Here is a 25343-nt window from a genome sequence, read left to right as displayed (position 1 = left end):
ATTCATTTAAAAGATTTGATGAAAAGAAACTTCCTCCAAAAGAAGATTTTTACAATATTCTAAATAATAGCAATGTTTCAGATGATGATTATGTACATGCTCAAAATGTTTGGAAAAAATATAATATCAATAATATGGGTGATTATCATGATCTCTATCTCAAGACTGATGTCCTTCTTCTAGCAGATGTATTCGAAGCATTTAGATCCGTGTGTCTTTCTGGATATGGCTTGGACCCTGCTCATTATTTCACAGCACCGGGTCTTGCTTGGAGTGCTATGTTGAAAATGACTAAACAAGATTTGGATTTGATAACCGATGTTGATATGCTCCTGATGATAGAGAGAGCAAAGAGAGGGGGAATTTCACAAGTCTGCTCATCAAGATATTCAAAAGCAAATAACAAATATCTTCCAGATTATGATCCAAAGAAAGATAGTTCCTATCTCATGTATTATGACGCCAACAACCTCTATGGGTGGGCAATGTCCCAAGCACAACCTTATGGAGGATTGAAATGGGAGAGTGATCATGAGGGTGTTCTAGAAAAGATTCTGAGTTCAACACAAAAAGAGTTGGATGAAAAGAAAGAAGGGTATTTCCTGGAGGTTGATCTAAAGTATCCAAAAGAACTCTTTGAGAAACATAAAGATCTTCCTTTCGGGTGTGAGAAAGAATTGACAAACCCAGAGTGGTTGAGTGAATATCAGAAATCATTTGATAAGGAATCAAGAACAGAAAAACTTTTAACAACATTCTTTGATAAGAAGAACTATGTACTACATCAGAGAAATCTTTTACAATTTGTGAAACATGGTCTAATTGTTGAGAAAGTTCATCGGGTCCTGAAATTCAAACAGAGTTATTGGTTAATGAAATATATTGATTTTAACACTCGAAAGAGAACGCTTGGAAAGACTGACTTTGAGAAAGATTTTTATAAGTTGATGAATAACGCAGTGTTTGGGAAGACTATGGAAAATGTTAGAAAGAGACAAAATATCAAGTTGACAACTTCCTGGGAACAAACTTCCAAACTAATCAACAGACCGAGCTTTGAGCGTGTTGAAATCTTTACAGAAAACTTTTGTGCTGTTCATATGATGAAAGAAGAAATTGAGATGGATAAACCGATTTATATTGGTACTACTGTTCTCGATCTATCAAAACTACTGATGTATGAATATTATTATGAGAATTTGAAAACAAAGTATGATGATAATGTCATGTTGATGTATATGGATACGGACAGCTTCATTCTGAGTATCAAGACAGATGACGTCTATGATGATATGAAAGCTGATTCTGTAATTTATGATACAAGCAACTATGATCAAAAGAGTGAATTGTTCTCGAATCAAAATAAAAAGGTGATTGGAAAGTTCAAGGATGAGCTTGGTGGAAATATTCTGAGTGAGTTCATAGCATTGAGAGCAAAGGCTTATGCGTATAAATATAGAGTTGGGAATGTGGAGAAGTGTGATCAGAAGCTCAAAGGGATTAAGAAAAATGTAATTAAAGAAAGTATCAATTTTGGTCATTATTATCAATGTTTGATGAGTGGGGAGGAACAGTATAGAAAGGTAAAAGGGATTAGGAGTTATAAGCATGAATTATATTCAGAAGAGATAAATAAACTAGCACTGGGGGCATATGATGATAAACGATATATTTTAGATGGTGGTGTTATGTGTGTACCTTTTGGTTATATAAGTATATAAGTGATAAGATATATAAGTGATAAGATATATAAGTGATAAGATATATAAGTGATAAGTTAAAAATGGGGGTTAGGGATTTTAAGGGCTACCGCCGCCTTTTTTATAAATAAATAAATGATAGAACCAAGTATTAACCAGACTAAAGAGTGGAGGTGTAATCAACCTTGGTATATAAATGGAAAACATAATGAATGTGAGAAATACCAGATCCGAGAGGTTGAGAGGATCACTGGTCAGAAGATCCTCAAGACTGATAAACGTATTCATTTGTTAAGTGGGGTAATGGAGGGCGGGAAGAAAAATATATTAGAGTGGAGTGAGAACTTTGATGGTTATCAACCGGATAATAAATATTATAATTTTAAAATGGTATGTGGATCGGGAGGAGGACAGACCAGGTCCCTCCGTGAAACACATCATTTTATAAACGCACAGAGAAAGGTGCTTGATGTAAAGTTTATCAATATCCTAGATGGGGATGAGTTCCATAAGAGAATGGAGTTGTTTAAAAAATTAGAAAATGATAATATATTTACAGGATCAATGAGGGATTTTGAATGTCGCGTGGTCCTTGGAGGGTAAGTAAGGACTCCCCCATTCACTTACATGTAAAAGGAGAAGGGGGTGTCGCGGTAATCGGGGGAAAAATGGGCAGTTTGGGGAAAAGTCCCATCTAAATACATGGGTGTCCTGGAAGCCCCATTATCTCCCTACTCACGACACCGCGCAAACACGACACGACACCGCGCAAACACGACACGACACCGCGCAAACACGACACGACACCGCGCAAACACGACACGACACCGCGCAAACACGACACGACACCGCGCAAACACGACACGACACCGCGCAAACACGACACGACACCGCGCAAACACGACACGACACCGCGCAAACACGACACGACACCGCGGAAACACGACACGACACCGCGGAAACACGACACGACACCGCGCAAACACGACACGACACCGCGCAAACACGACACGACACCGCGCAAACACGACACGACACCGCGCAAACACGACACGACACCGCGCAAACACGACACGACACCGCGCAAACACGACACGACACCGCGCAAACACGACACGACACCGCGCAAACACGACACGACACCGCGCAAACACGACACGACACCGCGCAAACACGACACCGCGCAAACACGACACCACGCAAACACGACACCACGCAAACACGACACCACGCAAACACGACACCACGCAAACACGACACCACGCAAACACGACACCACGCAAACACGACACCACGCAAACACGACACCACGCAAACACGACACCACGCAAACACGAGCACAACCAAACACGAGCACAAACACAAACACGACACCGCACAAGCACGACACCGCACAAGCACGACACCGCACAAGCACGACACCGCAGAAGCACGACACCGCAGAAGCACGACACCGCACAAGCACGACACCGCACAAGCACGACACCGCACAAGCACGACACCGCACAAGCACGACACCGCACAAGCACGACACCGCACAAGCACGACACCGCACAAGCACGACACCGCACAAGCACGACACCGCACAAGCACGACACCGCACAAGCACGACACCGCACAAGCACGACACCGCACAAGCACGACACCGCACAAGCACGACACCGCACAAGCACGACACCGCACAAGCACGACACCGCACAAGCACGACACCGCACAAGCACGACACCGCACAAGCACGACACCGCACAAGCACGACACCGCACAAGCACGACACCGCACAAGCACGACACCGCACAAGCACGACACCGCACAAACACGACACCGCACAAACACGACACCGCACAAACACGACACCGCACAAACACGACACCGCACAAACACGACACCACACAAACACGACACCACACAAACACGACCACACAAACACGACACCACACAAACACGACACCACACAAACACGACACCACACAAACACGACACCACACAAACACGACACCACACAAACACGACACCACACAAACACGACACCACACAAACACGACACCACACAAACACGACACCACACAAACACGACACCACACAAACACGACACCACACAAACACGACACCACACAAACACGACACCACACAAACACGACACCACACAAACACGACCACACACAAACACGACCACAAACAAACACGAGCACAAACAAACACAAACAAACACAACATGCGAATAAGAAGAATAAAAATGTGAAAGTTGCTTGTTGCCATCAAACTATGTACCATAATGTTGGAGATTAAACACCATTTCATAGTTTCCTCTGTTTCTGTAGATTAATCTATCTGCTTGGCACATCGATGCTGCAAGTATATTAATATTAGCCTTGCTATGTCTGATATGGCTGTACCTGTATGTATGTCTGAAAAGTAACGTAGAAAGTTACTCATTGATTACTAATGTTGTGGCGATCATGGCCGATGCTAAATGGAAATGCGAAAAAATAAAACATGTTCCTTATAGCTGGATCTTTTGGGAAACATGCGTACTCACACCATCTTTGGATGTCTTGCTAAAAGCAGCAACAATCCATCTATGCCGACATTCCGAGTACTTTTCCAGAGTTCAGAGCGTATGTAGGCCGTGTGTAGGCCGTGTGTAGGCCGCATGTAAACAAGACCCTCAGCAAAAGTATCCTCAAGACGACGTGGAGAGTCATGTGATGTATGATGCAATCAAATTGCCGTTTTTGGGGATGCGGCACCAATCGAGCAGAAAAGGACACCAAAAAGCATTAAAATCTTCCTTCCAAGATATTTATTCAAGAAAAGAACAACGATTAAGTGCTAAGTGAAGAATATCTATTTATTAAACCAAACATGATTTTCTGTGTCTGTGGACCTTTAAGGAAGTATGAGCAACAGGTGTTGTCAAGATGGCAATGTTATAGCATACCTTCTTGTTCAGATCAAAACTGCAACATATCTAAAGGAAAGAAAGAAATGTAATCAAGGACCAAATAATTACTACTTCCATAAAAATTAGAGCAAGAAAATACACCAATGACTTTCTATTCAGAAACTGATTAAAATTTTGTTAAATGTTCAGGAATAACCCTTTTACATACCGAGGGAGATTAATATCTTAGGAGACAGTTATTTAATTCAGATAAAGCTTGTGCAATGCATCAGGAGTGCTCGAGGGAGGGTGGGGTGGAGAGGGGGTGTGAGAGGGGCAGGGGCACTTGCTTTTATTACAGTGGAAAAAAAAAACCATCTATATTGAAGCATCTGAGGAAGTGTTCCACAAAGCAGTCACTTCACCTGCTCGCTCGGCAAAGGCTGGTCAAGCATCTCGATGTCGGGGTGTTGCGGAAGGCCGTAGAGCTTGCACAGGTCAGTTAGCAATCGCTTCAGCTGCTGCAAAAGCTGTGGAATGGATGTCAGCAGTGACATTTATTGTACAATGCGACCATGAACACACTGTATGTTAAACCTTACGAGTACACAAGGAAATTTAAATGAGACTAATCACACATATGCTCTACAAACACCACAATTTGAGGAATGAACAAAAACAGACAGTACAATTGACAAGACGGTAATAAAAACAAGACCGACAGTCTAACAATGGCGAAGCCGGGCTTGGATCTGTTGAGTAGAGGATATGCTGTCCCACTGTCATGTGACCAGATCCTCAGCTGATTGGTGGACGTTTGTGAGGGACAAAAATACATATAACTGCTGTTCCAGACAGCATTGCCATATGGGCTTAAGGTGGGTTTTCACGGGACACGCGAACGGTTCGCGAAGGATGCGAATGTTGAAAAAATGGCAAAATCCAACATTCGTATTTTAGGCTCCAAAAGTTCGCCAAACATGCGCGGGGGTTCGGAAGCGTCGTCAATTGTTCGCAGGAGTCGTTTTTTGTTCGGCGGGTATTTCAAAAATGTTTGAATAATTTAAAAAATGTTTGAAATACCCGCCGAACAAAAAACGACTCCTGCGAACAATTGACGACGCTTCCGAACCCCCACGCATGTTTGGCGAGCTTTTGGAGCCTAAAATACGAATGTTGGTTTTTTTTTTTTGGTTTTTTTTGTTTTGTTTTGTTTTGTTTTGTTTTGTATACAAGATCGAGGCTCGTGAAAGAGCTAACATTAATCACACAAAAAGACAAACCGACACACAAAACACAAAAAACAAGGGGAGCGGCAGACAAGATGGGGAGAGAGGGGGAAGGACACAAAAGAGAGGGGGAAGAGGGGGAAGGACACAAACACAACATTTGAGAGCAGGGACATCGGGAGGACTTGGGGGGAGGTGGGAGAGGAATAAAACATATGAACACTGCAAGGACTCTGGGGTGAATTACCGGGGGTAGAAAAGATCAAGGTTTTCGATGGGGGAAGATAAGAGATGGTGGTGAACAGCTGTTTTAAAGACCTGGAGGGAGGAGTGGGATTGAAGGGAGTGGGGGAGTTTGTTCCAGAGGCGGGAGAAAAGGGGAATGAAAGAGTGAAGGTGAGCAGAGAGCCTAGACTTTGGCAGTTTAACCATAAGAGGGTTGCAGGCAGATCTTGTGCGACCTGAAGGAATATTGGGGGGACAGAGCACAGAGAGAGCTGGGGGAGCAAGGCCAGAGAGGAGTCGGTAGAAGACAGAAAGACCACCAACCTGCCTGCGGTGAGTGAGTGAAAGGCCCTCGGTGTTGACTACATCGCAGGAGATTACAATGATTCTGAAAGCTTTGGCCTCAACAGCGTGAAGCCGAGCAAGGTATGAGGCAGGAGCACCAGCCCAGAGGGGGGAACAGTATTCCATTGAGCTGCGGATGAAAGCCTTCTATGTGGTGAGGAGCTCAGGTGTGCCAAGGAAGGACTTCGCACGACGGAGGATGCCCAGTCGGCGACTGGCTTTGGAGGCCAGCTTGGAAATGTGGTTTTCCCAAGAAAGATCATGGCAGATAGTGAGACCCAAAAGCTTGAGCGACAGAACTTCTTGGAGAGGATTGTTGAGAAAGTAGATGGGAGGGTTGTCCAGTCGGTCCTTTCGGAGAGACATTGTAAGAGTGTGAGATTTGTCAGGATTGAAAGACATGTTCCACTTGTTTGACCAGTCTGTGATTTTGTCCAGGTCTGCAGAGAGTGAGGAGGCTGCAGACTGCCGATCTGAGGGATGAGGCATGGAGTGACAGAGAGTAGAGTCGTCAGCAAAGAGATAGAGAGGATTTTCAAGAGAGTCAGAGAGATCATTGATGAAGACCAGAAAAAGCACAGGGCCCAGAACACTACCTTGGGGAACTCCAGCCTGAACAGGAAGAGGAGATGAGAGAAACCCATTCAGGGCCACACGTTGACTATGACCAGAGAGGAAGTCCGCCAGCCATGCGTGGAGATTTCCATGGATACCAAAGGAGGAGAGTTTGGTGAGCAGAGCAGGGTGCCAGACCGTATCGAAGGCACGTGAAATGTCAAGGGAGACAGCTCTAATTTCCTGTTTGGCGTTGAGGACCTCCATCCATTGTTGAGAAAGCAGAAGCAGCATGTCCAGAGTAGAGTGACCAGGTCTGAAACCAAATTGATGATCAGAGATCAAGCCATTGGAGAAGAGGAAAGATTTAATATCTGAAGCAATGATGGATTCCATGACTTTGCTGATAATTGGGAGAAGGCTGATTGGTCTGTAGTTGCTGGGATCTGTTTTTGCACCTTTTTTGTGCAAAGCGGTGATGTTGGCTGATTTCCAAGCAGATGGCAGATGACCTTGAGCAAAAGAGAGGGTGAAGAGAACAGAAAGAGGGAGTGAAAGAGCAGAAGAACATGATTTTAGGACCCGTGGGCTGATGCCGTCAGGACCAGTTGCAGAATCAGAGTCGAGGGTTGACAGAAACTTTTACACCTTTTCAGGAGGAAAGGACACAGAGTCCAGGAGCAGCTGGATACGACTGGGTACGGTGGGTACAGAGAGAGACGGGTTTGGGACACAATATTTTGAGGCAAACACAGAGTTGAGGCATTCAGCTTTTTCACGTGCGGAGTCAGCCGTTAAGCCGTTTGAGGTGAGGGAGGGGATGGAGGGGGAACAAACACCAGAAACAGATTTGACCAGACGCCACCAGGATTTGGAAGAGGGAGACAGATAAGAGAGTTCGGTCTTGAGAATGGTGAGATATTGTTTCCTGGCTCTCCTGAGGGTGGACACACACTTGTTTCGGGCTTTGTGAAAGGAAATGAGATTTCCTTCCGTTGGATTTGCTTTCCAGGAGACGAAAGCAAGTTGTTTCAGGGCAACAGCCTCACCACAAGATTCCGTGTACCATGGACGGGAGGAAGGGTATGACAACTGAAGACGAGATGGTATAAATCTGTGCATGAGAGAGAGCAATTTACTTTGAAAGAATTCCCAGGATGAGTTGATGTCAGAGGCAGTAGAGATGGGAGACCAGTCCAGATGATTGATGGCTGCTTGAAGACCGTGCCAGTTGGCCTGAGTGAAATGCCAGACTCATCGACGCTGAGGAGGCTCTCTGAGAATGGTCAGAGAGATGTCCACTTTGACAAGCACATGATCAGATGAGCCGATTGGAGCAGAAGAAGAGCAGCAGACATTTTCAGGGAAGTTTGTCATAACCAAATCCAGAAGAGAAGATGCTCCGTTGACTGAGATCCGGGTCGGGAAATTGACAGATTGTGTCAGTCCCAGTGAGTCGCAGAAGTCCTTTGCTGAAGAGCCATGGCTGGTGAGAGAGGTCCCCACACCCAGCCAACTGGCATGGTGACAATTGAAATCACCACATATGAGGAAGAGAGAGTTGGGATGGGTAGATAGAAGTTGGTCCATATTATCAGACAGTGAGATGTAGATGGAGTCATCGCTGTTTGGTGGACGGTACAACACACATATGAACAAAAGGTGGGAGCGAAGGGGAAGCCGTAGCCAAAGGTATTCCTGGGGGTGAGGTGGAGAGAGGGCAGTGGAGGGCGAGTGAGGAAGAGAGTTTTTTTATAAAGATAGCAACCCCACCTCCAGGACGAGGCTCAGGTCTATCATACCAGAGGAGGGAGTAACCTGGGAGAGATACCAAGGCATCAGAGACATCACGAAGGGGGAAAGTTTATGTTAAGCAGATCACATCTGGTTTGTCAGAAGCAACCTGTATGGAGAGGTCAGTCAAGTTTGAGCGAAGGCCCCGGATGTTTGAGGTCCATACCGTTAATGAAGAGGAAGGGGGAGCATCGGGTCCAGAACAGGGGGGGGGGAGGGGTAGGGTAAGATGTGGAAGAGGAGGAAGAGGTAGGGAGAGCTGTTGAAGGTGTGTCAGAGATTTCAGAGATTTCAGAATAGCTTGGAGAAAGGGAAGAATGGGGCGGACAAAAGGTTTGATGGAGATTGGGTGAGGCACAGTGAGGTGTTATTTGAGGAGGGGGAAGAGCGAGGCAGAAGGTTTGGGGAGATGAAGGTGAAAGTTGGAAGGGGGAAGAAGCAGGGAGGATGCTTTGAGGAGGAGGGGTGAGAGGGGAGTCTAGGAGGGGAGGAGCGAGGGAGAGTCTCGGAGGGGAGGGGTGTGGGGGGAGTTTAGGAGGGAGGGGAGGGAAGGGGCAAGGGGGGAGATTTGAAAGGGATGGGTGATGGGGAGGATTTGGAGGGGAGGGGTGAGATCGGATTTTGAAAAGTGTACGATTCATGGGAAACGAACATTTTTTGCAAAATGAGTTTGAGACCGAGTCAAAAATACGTTTGAGGACACTGGAGGAGGGGTGGAGTTATGGATAGTTTAGGGAATGTATAAAGGAGGAACTGTAAGAGATGGTATTATATATATTTTTTGGAATGAATAGATTTGGTGAGCAAGACGAAAGCATCCTTTCGTAGGAAAAGAAGAAAAGGGTGTTATAATATATGAGAGAAAATAGTTGTTCAGGGGAGAGATTATACATTTCTAACCGCGTGATCGCGAACGAAGAACGAACGAACAAATAAGAACAACAAACAAGTGAATCCTCTTGGATTGCGCTGAGGTTCGGGCATGGAATTTCTAGGAGGAAGTATAATTTGTATGCAATGAAAGTACATGTAATATGGGATCGAGTAAGATCGAGTAAGCTTCACCAGTGCGCGTGCGCGAATTTACGTCACGTCGGCAGCGAGAAGGCGTTCCCCAACACGAACCAATCAGGAACTGCCACGCCCACTTATATGATCTCAGAATTCCTGTGACAGGAATTAGCGTTACACTGGCTGGAAGTCAATCGCTAAAGGCGCTTCCTCAGCGCCAATAAACGAATAAGACCTGGGAAGGAAATATTTTTTGGGGGTTTTTTTTTTTTTTTTTGTGAGTACAGATATTAAACAAGGAGGTACGGGGTGAACGACTGGTACGAAACAGAGAACGAAAATAATTTCAGCGCATTCGACGAATCGCTGAGAGAAAAACAAAACCACAAGGTCGGAGACGGTACGGTAGTCTAAGCCTACGAGTACTAGGCCGCAGAATACTCGATACCATTAACCGACGATTGTGTATACATGTACAAAAAATTAGCACCGAAAATTTTCCAAAAGATACGCTATACACCGAAAGCTAGATACAGTCTCGACAAAAACACGATTGTGAAAGATCACTTAGCTTCGAGAGTGTGAGCGCATGGAGCAGCTTCGAAAAGACGTGACCTCGCCGTGATCTCGCGAGACCTGATCGAGAGCGTGATCTCGCGAGACAATGGACTTTGCCATTTTTTCGACATTCGCATCCTTCGCGAACCGTTCGCGTGTCCCGTGAAAACCCACCTTTATGCTGTAAAAATATGCCTGCCGACCCACGTCACCGATGACGTCAAATTTTTTTTTCTCGACCAATTTATCCCTAGATCCCGATCAAGAAATTTCATGTCGATTGGATCAGGCATTCTACTTGTCGATTTAGTGACATCATAATGAAGGCATCTATGACATCATTAACATATGTCATTCCCAATGGGGAGTACTTTGCAATGAGCCGCCCTACAATTTTTTCCATGGAGCAGTTTCAGATATGGAGGTGCAAACTTTTTGGGGTTTTCCAAGACCCACTACATGACCTATGAAAAATTCTACAGGAGGAAGAACTCCAATGGTGAAACTTTTGTGTCAATCGGTGAATGGTTGCAGAGAAAATGGATTTTAAATGGAACTAGAACGCCACTCAGTAGAGCGCATACTCCCACCTTGGGTTTAGTTGGAATAATACGTTTTGTTTAACATCCCCTCTCCCCAAAACAATAAATGAAAAAGAAAGTAGGCCCTAACTGTCAGATAATTTATTTTGATATATCTCGGAATTGGAGGAGAAAAACATCATTTAAGAATAAGAATAAAAGCTTTAATGCAGTAAAACAGAAAAAATCTTTCCCAAAAAAAATTCCTGGATCTGGAATAATATCCTGAGCTTCACCAAAAACTAATCAATTCTTCCTTATCCCAAGGGCAATCATCCCAACAAACTTTCATCCAAATCCGTTCAGAACTTTTCCAGATATCTTGTTCACAAACACACGAACACATGAACATACGAACACACACACACATGAACAGACACGATCGAATGCATTACTCCCTTGCAGGAGTAATAAATCTGAAAATCGCAGAGCCAGAACCAGAATTATTTATTTGGTCTGGGAAGCCCATGCGAGGTATCTTCTTCTTCAGCCTCTCACAACCCTGGGTGAATATGTGATCTTTTAAAAAAAAAGTTGGAATTTTGCCAAATCTGTTTTATTCGTTTGTTCATATACCTCAGCCATTGACAAATCTGGAATTATAATTTTATTTGAGGTTCAAATTAACCTGGGAGATTGTGTCGAACGATGCCTGCAAGTCTGTACATGTGATAAATTATAATTAATCGTCCACAGTCGAAGACTCTTCTTCTTCACGCAATAACAACTTCTAGCTTCCAGACGTACATCCAATGATCTTCAAATTTTGCAGACTTGTTACTCTTCATGACTTCTGCTACACTATGAAGTTTCACGGCGATCAATGAAGTGGTTCAAGAGATATAAATGTTTTTATTATTTGCGTTTAATTAACGATATCTGCCAAACCACGTGACTTATCGCAAATTCCAAAAGGACATTTTAGTAGACCGATATGCTGAACAGATCGGTGAAGTTTCCCCTCGATTGGATCACAAATGAGGGAGGAGCTAGGTTTTAAATGTTGGTGCTTAAAAACGTTATAACTCTGAAACCATGTGATGCATGACATCATGCTCATTGACGTTTTTGTTCATCATGGGTATGCGATTCTGCCTGCAAAGTTTGGCCTCGATCTGTTCAGGCGTTTTGGAGAAAATTGGATTTTAGTGTTTTTCACTCAAAACAATATGGCGGCCGAACCACGTGACCTGTGACATCATAATTACCATAAAAATATTCTACAGACAGAGTCCCTCCTATGGTGAAAATTTGCTCTCAATCGCTCCAATTATTGCAGAGAAAATGGTTTTTAAAGGAAAACAGAAAAAAAAATTCACGATAAAATTCCCAAAAAAATTCCTGGATCCGGAATAATATCCTGAGCTTCACCAAAAACTAATCAATTCTTCATTATCCCAAGGGCAATCATCCCACCAACTTTCATCCAAATCCGTTCAGAACTTTTCCAGATATCTTGTTCACGAACACACGAACACGCGATCGAATGCATTACTCCCTGGCGGGAGTAATAAACCCGGAAGATGCCGTCGGAGGGACATACATACATACATACATACAAACATACACACATACATACACTGGACAGACAGACAAACGCTGTTCCAAACGGCAATGCCCCATGGGCTACGCCGTAAAATATTTCCATAAGACAAACCTACAAATGTAAACCAGGAAGAATATTCAAAATTAGGGTGCTCACCATGAGAGTTTGAAACTCTGTTTCAAATGCAAGCTGAAAAAAAATAAACCAACGAATGTGCTTACACTATAATTTAAGTTACTGAAGTTGTCATACCCATATGTAACAATATTTTGTTGGGGGAACATAAATGCCTTTGACTTGGCATTTCTGCTTTCAAAACTTTATTTTCAAAATTACCTCACCTTTCATTTTCACTTCTTTAATTTACTTTCATTAAATCATTATTGTTGCATTTTATTGTCGTGTGTGTTTATTCGTTGTGGGTTTTGGGAATCAACCCGTGTGCTTCGTCCAGGTAGGCACTTCGCTGCCTTCCGTCCCATGCGCACCATAAAAAAGGACCGCCAATTTTTGGGCTGCCGCCTCGGGAGTAAAAACGATCGGTCATTCGTCACCCAGTGGTCTTAACCGCCAGGTGACAAGACAATATCATGTTAAACTTACCCTGTGCATCGACATGGCGCAGATATGACCTTACTATGGCATGAAGATGAAAGTGACTGGTTGAGAAGTGATGGAGAAGTGATGGAAATGAATGTAGAAGGACGTAGAGGACGGGGAAGACCGAGAAAGACTTGGAAAAAGATGGTGGAAGAAGAAATGCGGGCAAGGGGGTTATAACAAGGAGAGATGCAGAAAATAGAGCAAAATGGAGAAGATTGTCATGGGGACCGCAAGGCTAACCCCCGCTCCAGCAGGGAAAATGGCCTTAAAATGCCTGTTGTTTGTTGTTGTTGTTGTATTGGAATGAAGAAGCACGAATGTTTGGGTAGAACGGGCCAGTCGATGAACATTAGTAGTGTAATAATGTTGCTTCTGGGACACCTCCGTTTAACATGGGAAATCCCTATCTAATGTCATTTACCCCCTTGTCTTTTTCAAAAATCATAAACACCTCTATTTCTCCCTCCCTCATTGCCCCTAAAGACCTCTATTTCTCTCACCCTGTTCTTTACGAACCTTCTAACCTTTTGACATGTTATCCTTATTCATTAGACCACTTAAACACCTGTGATCCTTCTGACCTTATGAACCTTTTAACCTTTTACTCTTAATATCATCTGGTGAATATAACCCACTCAAACAACGACCCTACAAATATTTGTTTATGCGTGGGAAATAATTTAATTCTCTTGCCACTCTCTTCACCATCTAATATATTAACAAAAAATATGTTTGAGTTTGGTTCTTTATTAAGATATTTTAACTGAGCTAAGATAAAATGGTAAACCTCCCTCAATGTTCTTGTTTGAGCGCCTCCAGTGCCACACACTTTTTGGTAGGCTCTGCCCACTTTTTGTTAAGCTCCGTCCACTTTTTGGTAATCCACGCCCACTTTTTGTTAAGCCACGCCCACATTTCTACTAAGCCCGCCCACTTTTTGTTAAGCCACGCCCACTTTTTAATAGGCCCCGCCCACTTTTTGTTAAGCCACGCCCACTTTTTGCTATGTCCCGCCCCCTTTGCTAAGCTCCGCCCACTTTTGCTAAGTCCCACCCACTTTATAAACTCTTCAGCATTGTATCATTTCCAGGTAAAACATTACATCATTTTCAGGGAATTTCCATCACATCATTTCCAGTTAAGACACGCCCAGGGAATTTCCACAGGAAATGACACACACCCAGCCCTTCTTATAAAAGGCACCGACCACACAGGCTTTTTCAAACACGCTTTCTGCTTCACTTGAGAATGGACTCCTATGCCGAAATGGAATGGGATAACTTTGCTATTCCTTGGAGTCCTACTACCTGTGTAGAACTCAACCTTCAGATTGATGAACTGGACTCGAACCTCTTATCAATGGAGGTAAGTTTGTTTATTTATTTATTTATTTATTTAATTTTTTTTTTTTTTTTTTTTTTTTAGATGAGACTCATGTAAGAGTTAACAAAGTTTATTTTAATATTCATAGAGCTTGATTTATACAAATAAAAATATTGTATTAAATTAATACATTGTTATTTTCTTTCACAGGAAATTGTATCTGAGATACGAAATGAAAATTCTGCTTTTAACACAACTTGGGATGAAGTTATTTTTTTGTTTGAAGACATTTTGAACAACCAAGACCCCCAGAACGAGTTCTACCTTGATGACCCAGCCAAAGAGTTATACCTTGGAGATCCACAAAATCCTGAAAAAGAGTTTTACCATGATGATACTTGTTGTGAGTTATCAAAACAAAACCCACTGAACAAGTTCTACCTTGATGAGCCAGAATACAAGTCATACATTGGAGACCCACAAATTTCTGAAAATTGGGAAAGGGGAGTTCTCCCTGATGGTCCGCAGTTATACTATGTGAGACACATCATAGAAACCCTAAAAAATTGGGCAAGGAGAGTTCTCCCTGATGGTCCGCAGTTATACTATGTGAGACACATCATAGAAACCCTAAAAAATTGGGCAAGGAGAGTTCTCCCTGATGGTCCGCAGTTATACTATGTGAGACACATCATAGAAACCCTAAAAAATTGGGAAAGGGGAGTTCTCCCTGATGGTCCGCAGTTATACTATGTGAGACACATCATAGAAACCCTAAAAAATTGGGAAAGGGAAGTTTTCCCTGATGGTCCGCAGTTATACTATGTGAGACTTATCACGGAAACCCCCAATATTTCTGAAAATTGTGGTTCTACCTTGGGGACTTGGAAAGATGGTTATATTTTTGGAGACTCGGAATGGGGGTTTTGTTTTGATGACTCGGAATGTGATACCTATCTTGGAGGCTCAACAGGAATGTGGTTATACCTTGGGAACTTGGAAAGTTGGTTTTATTTTGGAGACTCTACCTGTGGGGTCCATCTTGGAGACTCTTTGGATTCTAAAGCAATGAACAATGTTCTTTGTTTAATGACGCTTGATTTAAGCAATATCAAGAAAGTTCGAGGAAGAAAATGCTGGAAAATTCTTTCTTCCCATTTCTACTTCTTCAAACTTGAAAGCCTTGAAAGACAGAATTGGAAGAAGAGGAAAAAAAAAAAATGAAATACATATTTTAAAAAAAGAATAAAAAAAAGATTATGTTAGGGTTTGGGTGGGATTTTGAATGTGAGGGTTAGGGTTGGGGTTGGGTTAGGGATGGGATTGGGTTAGGGTTGGGATTTTGAATGTGAGGGTTAGGGATGGGTTGGGTTAGGGATGGGGTTGGGTTAGGGATGGGGTTGGGTTAGGGATGGGGTTGGGTTAGGGTTGGGATTTTGAATGTGAGGGTTAGGGTTGGGGTTGGGTTAGGGATGGGGTTGGGTTAGGGATGGGGTTGGGTTAGGGATGGGGTTGGGTTAGGGATGGGGTTGGGTTAGGGATGGGGTTGGGTTAGGGTTGGGATTTTGAATGTGAGGGTTAGGGTTAGGGTTGGGGTTGGGTTAGGGATGGGGTTGGGTTAGGGATGGGGTTGGGTTAGGGATGGGGTTGGGTTAGGGATGGGGTTGGGTTAGGGATGGGGTTGGGTTAGGGATGGGGTTGGGTTAGGGATGGGTTTGGGTTAGGGATGGGGTTGGGTTAGGGTTGGGGTTGGGTTAGGGTTTGTATATTATTATGACTCACTCACACATACACACACACACAAAAGTTAAGCCCCAACTAAAAAGTTGTGGGATTCTGTGTTTGGGGTTCACAGATTTAAAAACGTATCCCCATTATACACACACAAAAGTTAAGCCCCAACTAAAAAGTTGTGGGATTCTGTGTTTGGGGTTCACAGATTTAAAAACGTATCCCCATTATACACACACAAAAGTTAAGCCCCAACTAAAAAGTTGTGGGATTCTGTGTTTGGGGTTCACAGATTTAAAAACGTATCCCCATTATACACACACAAAAGTTAAGCCCCAACTAAAAAGTTGTGGGATTCTGTGTTTGGGGTTCACAGATATAAAAACGTATCCCCATTACATTTTATTTATTTATTTATTATTTTCAAGGGTATTATCTGCTTACTTGTGTTTTTTGTAATTCTTGTGAGTAAAATGAACCCAAGATTTCTTCTTCATTTAAATCATATAATTTGTAGGTCCAAGGGACTGTATCCATTACATCAATGATTTTAAATAATTCACGAGTCCATTTTTGTGTATAACCTTTCTCAAAATGGCTTTTCCATTTGTATATCCTTACCATATCACCAACTTTGAACTTGGGCTTTCTCAAATTAATCTCCTTTTCATATTCTAATTTTGTAAATGTTTCTGATGGTTTTGATTTTGTTGATGAATGAACTGCATTGTTGTAATCATCTACAATATCCTGAATTAAATACACCCATTTTTGAGAACCGAGTTGTGTGAATTTTTTATACTAGGGCATTGCCCGTACGTGGGTGCCCGTTCCGTGGCCAAAAAAAAAAAAAAACGCTACCCGTACGCTCTACCCCGCCCGTACGCCCGTAAACAAAAAAAGCAACGCTCTTCGCTTCCGCCCTTCGCTCTGACTGAATTGGGAGAAATAATGCGCATAAGAAATCGAATTACGTACCGTAATGGCGGTCAGCTCGTAACGCGCTCAGCTCCGCTCGTCTCACATCGGCCACGCCTACGCAACAGAGCGTTCTGTGATTGGCTGCCGGAAGATAAGTCGTCACTGTCCGGAAGTTCGCAAATCGCAGTTAGGATGAATCGTTTTAATTTAATCGCAGTTTGAATTCGTTTTAAAACATAGTTTAACGGCAACATAGTTGAAAAGCCTTGCCTTGCTGCAAACAGCTGCTGCAAACAACAACAACATGGAAGGCTGCACTGTCCGGAAGTTGGCATATCGCAGTTACGATTATTTTAGTGTTAATGGCCAATTATTCAATTAGCGCCAACGTATTTTGGCTGTTTGCAATTTAATCGCAAGGAAAAGTAGAAAGAGAAGAGGGAAAAAAAGAAAAGCCTTGCATTAACGCATTAACGCTTGCATTGCATTAACGGTTCGGCACACGTGATAGCTCGCTGCTCTCTGATTGGTTGAAGCGTTTTTTGGACATAGCTCGGTAGGTACTTGTCCGATTAATTACAAACCTTGAAAAGGCACATCCTCGGGTCCCCAGCAATATACCTGGCAAGTTTCAAGTATATCGGACCCGTGGTTGTCGAGAAACAGCGGTCACAGACACACAGACACACAGACACACAGACAGACACACAGAGATTGCTGGAATTATAGATAGATAGTCTCTCTTTCAAAGTACGATTAAAACGCTCAATAACAACTGCTTTTCCTTCATTAAAGGTGCTGTATAATTTAATACCCTTCCCCTTAAGAAATTTCATGAATATTTTGTTATAGAACTCTGTTCCCTCATCAGTCCATAACTTCTTTGGTTTCCTTTTATCCCGATCAAATATTAGCTTAAAGGCTAACATTAAAGTATCACCCCTTTTATTTTTTAAAGGGACAACCCAGGCAAATCTACTCCTCAAATCAATAACGGTTAAAGCATACCTGTATCCCCTGTCATTATTCAATTCAATTAAATCAGCGGACCATATGTGGTCGGTGTATTTAGAATAAACCTTCCTTCTTTTAAACTTTGTGATTATAGGTTTGTGTAATTCTTCAGCCAAAAGCTCCTCAGTCTTGATGACATCATTAGAGCCTAATAGTTTTTTGAGGAATAACCAAGACCAAGTTTCAATTTAGCATTTATCAAATTTCTCACAATAAACCTATCAACTTTCTCTCTCAACGTTGGATTTTGTATCAAAGACAAATTATACAACATTTCGCTGTCGGCTTTATGTTTTTCAGTCAACGTAGTGGTTTTCCCATAAGCAATATCATGCTTCATACACACTTCGTCAACCCTATTTGTAGGTTTAGACCAAGGTTTAGGATTGTCAGCCTCATCTAATCTTTTATCCAAGTTTGTTCCTGGACCACAGAAAGAATACCCTGGAAGGTGTAATTCCCCTGGAATTCCAGTTGTTGTAAATTTACTTCCTGACAGAAACTTTTGTATGTCTCCTCCTCTTTTAGGAGAGATGAATTGGCACTTTTTAGAGCCACATACTTGACATATTCCTTTTTGATAAACTCTATTATTTTTAGCTTTAACATAAGAGATATTTTTAGATTTAGTTTTCTTTTTACATTTGAGACAATAACTCATATTTATTTATCAGAAAAATTCCGACAGAGTATCAAAACCTTTTTGGTTTTCAACATATACATTTCAATCTTTATTTTTAAAACATAAAGAATCCTAAGGAATGCCTTCACTCTCTCCTCCATTTATTTACAAATAAAAACTAACTAAAGTCAATGACACCAACATCATCAATCACATAATCTTTTCCTTCTTCTTCTTCTTCTTCTTCACCACTTTCTCGTTTAAATCTCCTCCCTCAAATTGAAGACATTGACGTTCTTATTTTTGAAACCATTATCTTCATAAGAGTTGTTAATTCTTTAATTTCCTCTTCGGTGCGTTGAGATTGATTTATTTGCTTTAATACACTCAATCTTTTATGAATCTCAGTGATTTCCATCTTTTTATATTTTTCCTCCCTCTCTCTTTGCTCCCTCTCCTCCTCCTCCATTTTCTCCCTCTCCTCCTTCTCCTTTTTCTCCCTTTTCTCCCTTTCCTCCTTCTCCCTTTTCTCCCTTTCCTCCTTCTCCTTTTTCTCCCTCTCCTCCTTCTCCTCCTTTTTCTCCCTCTCCTCCTTCTCCTCCCTCTCCCTTTCCTCCTTCTCCTTTTTCTCTCTTTCCTCCTTCTCTTCTTCAACTCCTTCCTCATCCCTTGCTACCCTTGAGTTTGAACCCCAAAGAATATTATACATATACTCATCTGGATTTTGAGATATTCTTGTATCTATAATTATTTTTCTCATAATAGGATACCAATAAGATTTGTTGACGATTTCTAAAAGAGTTTTATATTTCATAACTTTGAGAAGTTCATTTTTATTTAATATTTTAAACAAGTCTCTATTTGTGGGTTTAACAATATCAGTATAAGGCCAGTTTTTTATGACAAAATTCCCATGTATATGCTCCAAATCATAAGGTATGTAATACCGAGCACCCTTTTCTTGTAGGTATCCTTGAATACAAAAATTATAATTCTCTTGTAGTCTTCTTCCTGCCATTTATGTATCAGAAATATATGTGAGATTAATATTATGACAGGTAATACCACCCCATCTTCCCACTACCAAATCGGTTTGTATTCCTCGGCTTTCTATCCTTATCTCATTACCTTCCTTCTTTGTCATGCGAACCATCGCTATACTATCATATATTTTTATTTTCTTAAAATCACGTATTTGTTGTTTACTAATTGTACTTCCACATAAATCCTTATCTTCACCAAGTGGATAATATTCTTCTTTACGAGACTGATTTAAATCATGTAGGTCTTCTATGTTTATTGAAAAAGACCAATTATACCCTAAATCAGGCATATCATACCCCCATTTATTAATTCGCATATTAACTAAATGTCCTTCTTTATAAAATTTAATTGTAAGCAGGTAGTTAAATTCAATGAGGAAAGGTGTATGGTCAGTATAACCAGGTGTTGTGGTTGTAAATTTTACTTGTTTCACAAAACGTGCTGTTTTCTTTAAAGATATATATTGTGATAAATCACTGAATCTAATCAAGTCATTCGCATCTGTAGGGTTTGGATAATTGATTAATTTATAAGTATTCTTCATATTAATATTTTTACTTACACTATATTTTTGTCGTTCAGCCTGTGCCTTTGTATAATAATTTGATAAATCAATATCCTGAGAGGATTTTCCAAAGATAGAACCATCTTTTCCAACATAGGTCATTTATATTAGATAAAAAATGATATCATAAAAATTTTCATTATTGTTGAGTTGAAATAATACATATAAACATAATTGGCCACAACATTTAGAATTAATTTCTTGAACTTGGAATGTTTGATAAACACCATTCTGTAAGAATTGTATTACTTCAACAGGTGGTGGCATACCATAACTATCAAAATAATATTTATCCTGACTATTATGAATACAAACCCAATGAGAACCATTCTGTGTGTCTAAATTCATAATAATATTCTTTGTATTCTTATTTATATGTGTTAATTCATCTCTCATACAAATAACCACATTATCAATTTTTAGTGTTTTACAATACTTAGCTAGTTCTATATTTGACGTTGTATTCTTTCCAAATTGTTTAAACCATTTATCCATTTATTTATGAGAAAGATACAATCCATTACCCCGTTTAGTTAGTTTAACACCCGCTTGAGCGATAGAGGAAAGCATATCTCCAACCAACAATCTAGCTTTATCAGGTAGACTTTCAAGTTTTTGAGCAAAATCTACAATTACACCACTTCCACTAATTTGTTTCTCCAACTCCTTGTTATGTCTTTCCAATTCTTTTTGAGCTTTTAGTTGTGCCTTCCTTTCGTTAGCAGTTTTTACCGCTGCTGAAATACCACCAGTCAATGCTCCCGCCGCACTTAAACCAGCAAATAAAGGAATTAGAAACGGGAGAAATCCTCCTCTTGACTCGTCTATTGAATATTTCTTTAACATAGGTTTCGTCATTTTAATTTTAAGTGATCCAACATCATTTAGTGTTTTTACTTGTGTGTGTGTGAGTAAAACATCAATTCTTACAGCTCCTTTTCTTTGAATTGTATTAACATTAATAATACAAGGCTTTTGATTTTGAATACAAGATGTTAATTTATTAAGATTGATTTGATTAACATATACCCCAACCATTTATTTATGAGAAAAAACCTATGTGATATTAATCATAACACCATTATCTGTATTAATCTGTAATTCTGTTTCCTCCAAAAGCAAACAATATGCATTAACCTCTTCACTCTCCCCTCTTTCAATGTATAGAGAAGTATCCACTCGATTAGACTTTATAGTTTCCTTTTGAGAACTCAGGTCAATTGCGTAGATTGTATAAAGTTTTTGAAACGCAACCATATCCAAAATAGGATCATTATTACCATTACTTTCACACACCTTTTGGTAGGACTTGTAGGCTTCCGCATAATCATTTTTTTCCCAATCAATTTCCAATCTATCTCGCGGATAAAATGTGCCATCAAGAGAAACCCGAAGTTGTTTCACCTTTGCATTATCACTCAGGGCATTATTCTTATTAGTACCGTCCTCTCCATCTGGTTTTTTAAAAATGAGCCAGAGGTATCGTGGCTTTCCTTGAAGAACACCTAAATTCCAAGTGTAGGTAGTGTGTTCCAGTTTAACGTGTTGACATCTTCTTTTAAGGTATGATACATTTAGCGGTTTCTTTGAGTTAAGTCTTCTATTTAACATCTCTTCCGTTTTAAGATTAGGAGTATATTCACTGATATACCAACACAAATCATTAATAACAAATTTATTATTTTCTCCAAAAGCATTTTCATCCCCAAAAAGCAATCTATTTACATTATCATTCCTTTGTAGTTGAAATCTAATTTTAAGCCCATACAAAACTTTATCATAATCACAAAATCCAAATATACCTTTCAGAGGTACTGCTACGGTAAAACTATTCTCAGCTTTTGCGTCATCATTATACATTGACTTCCTTTGACTATAACCAGGGTCTGCGTTTGTACCCGTTGACATATCAGGAATAAAACCCTCAACAGCTCCCTTACCCATTCTATCACTAAACGAATATAGTGTAAATTTCATCATTTCAGATGTAGCAGAGACATAATCAACCGCTTCAACCTCTTGTGTTCCAATATACAGGCGGACACTGTCAAACATTTTCCAGAAGAAATCATTTACGAGTGTAGCATTAGTATTATTCGCAGCCTTAGTGAATTTAAATTTACACAGCAAGAAACTATCAGCTATATTCAAGTAAGTTTGTTGATTATTTATTTCAAAACTTTTTGTTCCGTTTGAATTCCAGTCTGTTCCTGTTATAGCATTTACCTTAAAATAGTCTTCCTTTTTAGTGGAGTTTGAAATGATAATCGTATCATCCAAATCATAGATACTATCAATCGCTTCCATACTTGTATTTATATAGCATTAAAATTGTTGAAACCCTGACCCAAGTATTTTAATGATTTTTTGTCGTTCTTGTGAAGATAGTTGAGTTTTACCTTTTTTTATTTCTTTGATTGCTTGTAATTTATGAGACTCCTTTTGAGCATCTTTTATACTCTTTATAGCACCCGCAACGGAGCCCACGGCAGAAGCAGTTGAACCAATTAGGTCTTTATGTTTAAGGATGGTTGAACCAATACCCATTAGAGTATCAATTATCCCATCTCCTTTATTTCGAAATTGATGACCTACACCTCGTTGTCTCTTAGGTTTATAGTATCCTCTACCCACATACCTTGTATAGTCTGGTGAAAGGAACATGCCCTCCCCTGTAATTATTTTATATTTTCCCAACTCGTGTTTTCTCACAATAACCATTATTTATTTATTGAAAAACTTCACGTAGGTGAATTCTGATGGATATAATTTCATCATTAAAGGATATCATACGATTATCTTGGTCGGTTATCCTAAAATTTACTCTGTATATGGTTTTTCCTGACACAGGTAAATAGACAAGATTTTTTGGTTCCATATTAAATTTATAACCAATCGGGGTTGAGTATGCACTGAATGAAAATATTGTATTTGTTCTTATTCCATCGTTATAAGCACCATCAATCAAATCACAATGAATTAATACTGAATTTATACCGGAGGATATTTGGATAACATTATCACTGTAAAACGTCCCGTTATTTTCAATCTTTTTTGAAGAGAAACCCAATAGCTCTCTAAACGAATTTTCAATCGTGAAATCAACTTTATAATTATTTTTAAGTTTAATAGTTGATTTTGAAGTGTGTTTTTGAATATCTATTACAATATTTTTTGGTTCATCACCTTTTTCTTTCATAAGGCGAGAGACTTCTGAAGATATTTGAGAAATCTCGTAAGCTCCAGGTGAAACGGTTATAGTTTTATATCCACTTCCTGGATTATAACTAAACTTGTTGTTTTTCTCTGTGATATTAAAAAGGGTATTGTAAGTTTCCATTGACAACAAAGATGCCTCATATGAGGTAAGGGGGTCAAGTTGTAGTGGGTAAGGGAATGAAGCTGTGTAATCGCTCGTTGTGAAATTAAAACTAAGAATTGTGCTTCTCATCTTATTTAATATCTAATAAAATATCTTTGTATTGACATTTATTAATTATTTTCATGTTCATCAACTGATCTAAAATGGCTGAGGATTCATTAAAACAATTGTTGTTTCCAGCCTTCTTACTACCTAACAACAATAATAGCCTATTAACTAATTGTGATGGGTCATTTGGAAGAAAACTAACACCCGAACCAAGCTTACTTAAAGCATCAATAATATGTTTCTCCTTCTCATTCTTCTTACTTTTACCAGCAACAGAAACTCCATAATCAAGTGCATTTAGCAACTCAATATATACCCTATCTTCCTCTCTTTCCATATCAAGTGGTTCCTCAAAATATTTTGAACCGCTGAATCCGGGGTTTGTTAGAAGAAACATTAATCTTGGAGTTAATTTAACATTTGGTTGAGTAGAACTCAAGAACATCAATTCATCATTAAATATCAATACCTTTTCTTCCACAAGATGAAACACTGCTGGTTCTTCTGTTGGAATGAGACCTGCTCTGGTTTTTGAACCCGCCGAATATTCATTGTTTTGAAGAGCTTCCACAACATAATTAGGGGGTTGATTTACCTCCTCAAGTTTCCGAAATAATCCCTCGTCATCATATTCTAATTCACCAAGTTCTTGTTTTGTTATCTGACTAAAATCTTTGAGCATTTGAAGTTTTTTCGGAGTAAATTCTACCGTGGGTACTGTAGGTGAGTGTTGAGTTTTCAAAAGTGGTTTAAAGAATTTCTCTTGTTTTCTTTCAAAGGCTTCTTCACCAGTTAGTTTCTGTCTCCGTTTCTTCTTTATCTCTTCCTGTTGTTTAACAACTTTTGAAACTAATTGTTGATGTTCCTTAAACTTTCTTTCTCTTTCTTCAGTATTCATTTTCTGTATTTATTTATTGAAAAATATCATTTAGTATCTCATCTTGTTTCACAACAATATATTTATATTTTCCAATCGTGTGTTTCATATAATTTTCAAATTCTTTTTTACTACATAACGTAGAGCAATTATCTCTCCAAAAATTATTTACATCTATTGAATTTAACTTAAATAAAATAAAAGTATTGGCATTGTTTCTTATTGAGCGTCGAGGGAGTTGAAAATATGATTGACTAAGATATATACAATTACAAGAAGAATGTCTCCCTCTTGTATAGTAGCTATCCATTACTGTTTGGTTTCTCTCATTAACACAATCATCAAAGATGACGAGGTTCTTTTTTGATTTATCTAAATCTTGAGGTGAAGGTATATCATCCGTATTATCACTGAGAATACAAGTTATGGGTTTCGATTTTGATTTCTGTGTATCACAAAATAATTGTATTATATCTTCAATATTATAATCATTCAGTTTGTTTTGAAGTTTAAATAAACCGATAATGTCTTCCTTTTTAAGACCTGCATTAAAACCCTGTGAGAGTAGTTGATACTCGGGTTGAAAACTTGACTTTGTAAAAATTATTAAATTATCATAATCTAAAAAATTAGGACCAAGGAGCATCTTTAAAAGTAAACAGGTTTTCCCACATCCGCTTGAACCAACTATTAGACATCTCAATGAATTTGGAATGTTTTTATGGTTATTAAATTTTATCTTATTTTCCCAAACGGGTAAAAAATCATTCATTTATATATTTGGAAAA

The 25343-nt window shown here is 40.0% G+C and overlaps 1 protein-coding gene across 4 annotated transcripts in view; it reads right to left on the bottom strand.

Annotated features, from left to right (window-relative positions):
- Positions 1-25343, bottom strand: part of LOC137421217 (ubiquitin-conjugating enzyme E2 Q1) — a 122189-nt gene that overhangs the window by 83459 nt on the left and 13387 nt on the right. For all 4 annotated transcript variants that reach the window (XR_010983277.2, XR_013622379.1, XM_068107043.2 and 1 more), the window contains exons 3-4: positions 5007-5111; positions 4639-4668 (exon numbers count right to left, since the gene is read on the bottom strand). Coding sequence is in view for 2 of the 4 variants with exons in the window: in XM_068107043.2 (XP_067963144.1) it covers positions 4639-4668; positions 5007-5111 (135 nt within the window). In the remaining 2 variants the exon portion in view is untranslated. The remainder of the gene's footprint in view (positions 1-4638; positions 4669-5006; positions 5112-25343) is intronic.

Source organism: Myxine glutinosa, chromosome 2, assembly GCF_964187855.1.
Source record: "Myxine glutinosa chromosome 2, kmMyxGlut1.1, whole genome shotgun sequence".
In the NCBI taxonomy this organism is placed as follows: domain Eukaryota; kingdom Metazoa; phylum Chordata; class Myxini; order Myxiniformes; family Myxinidae; genus Myxine; species Myxine glutinosa.
Note: the sequence above shows the minus strand (reverse complement) of the source record. Positions and strands in the feature narration are given on the sequence as shown.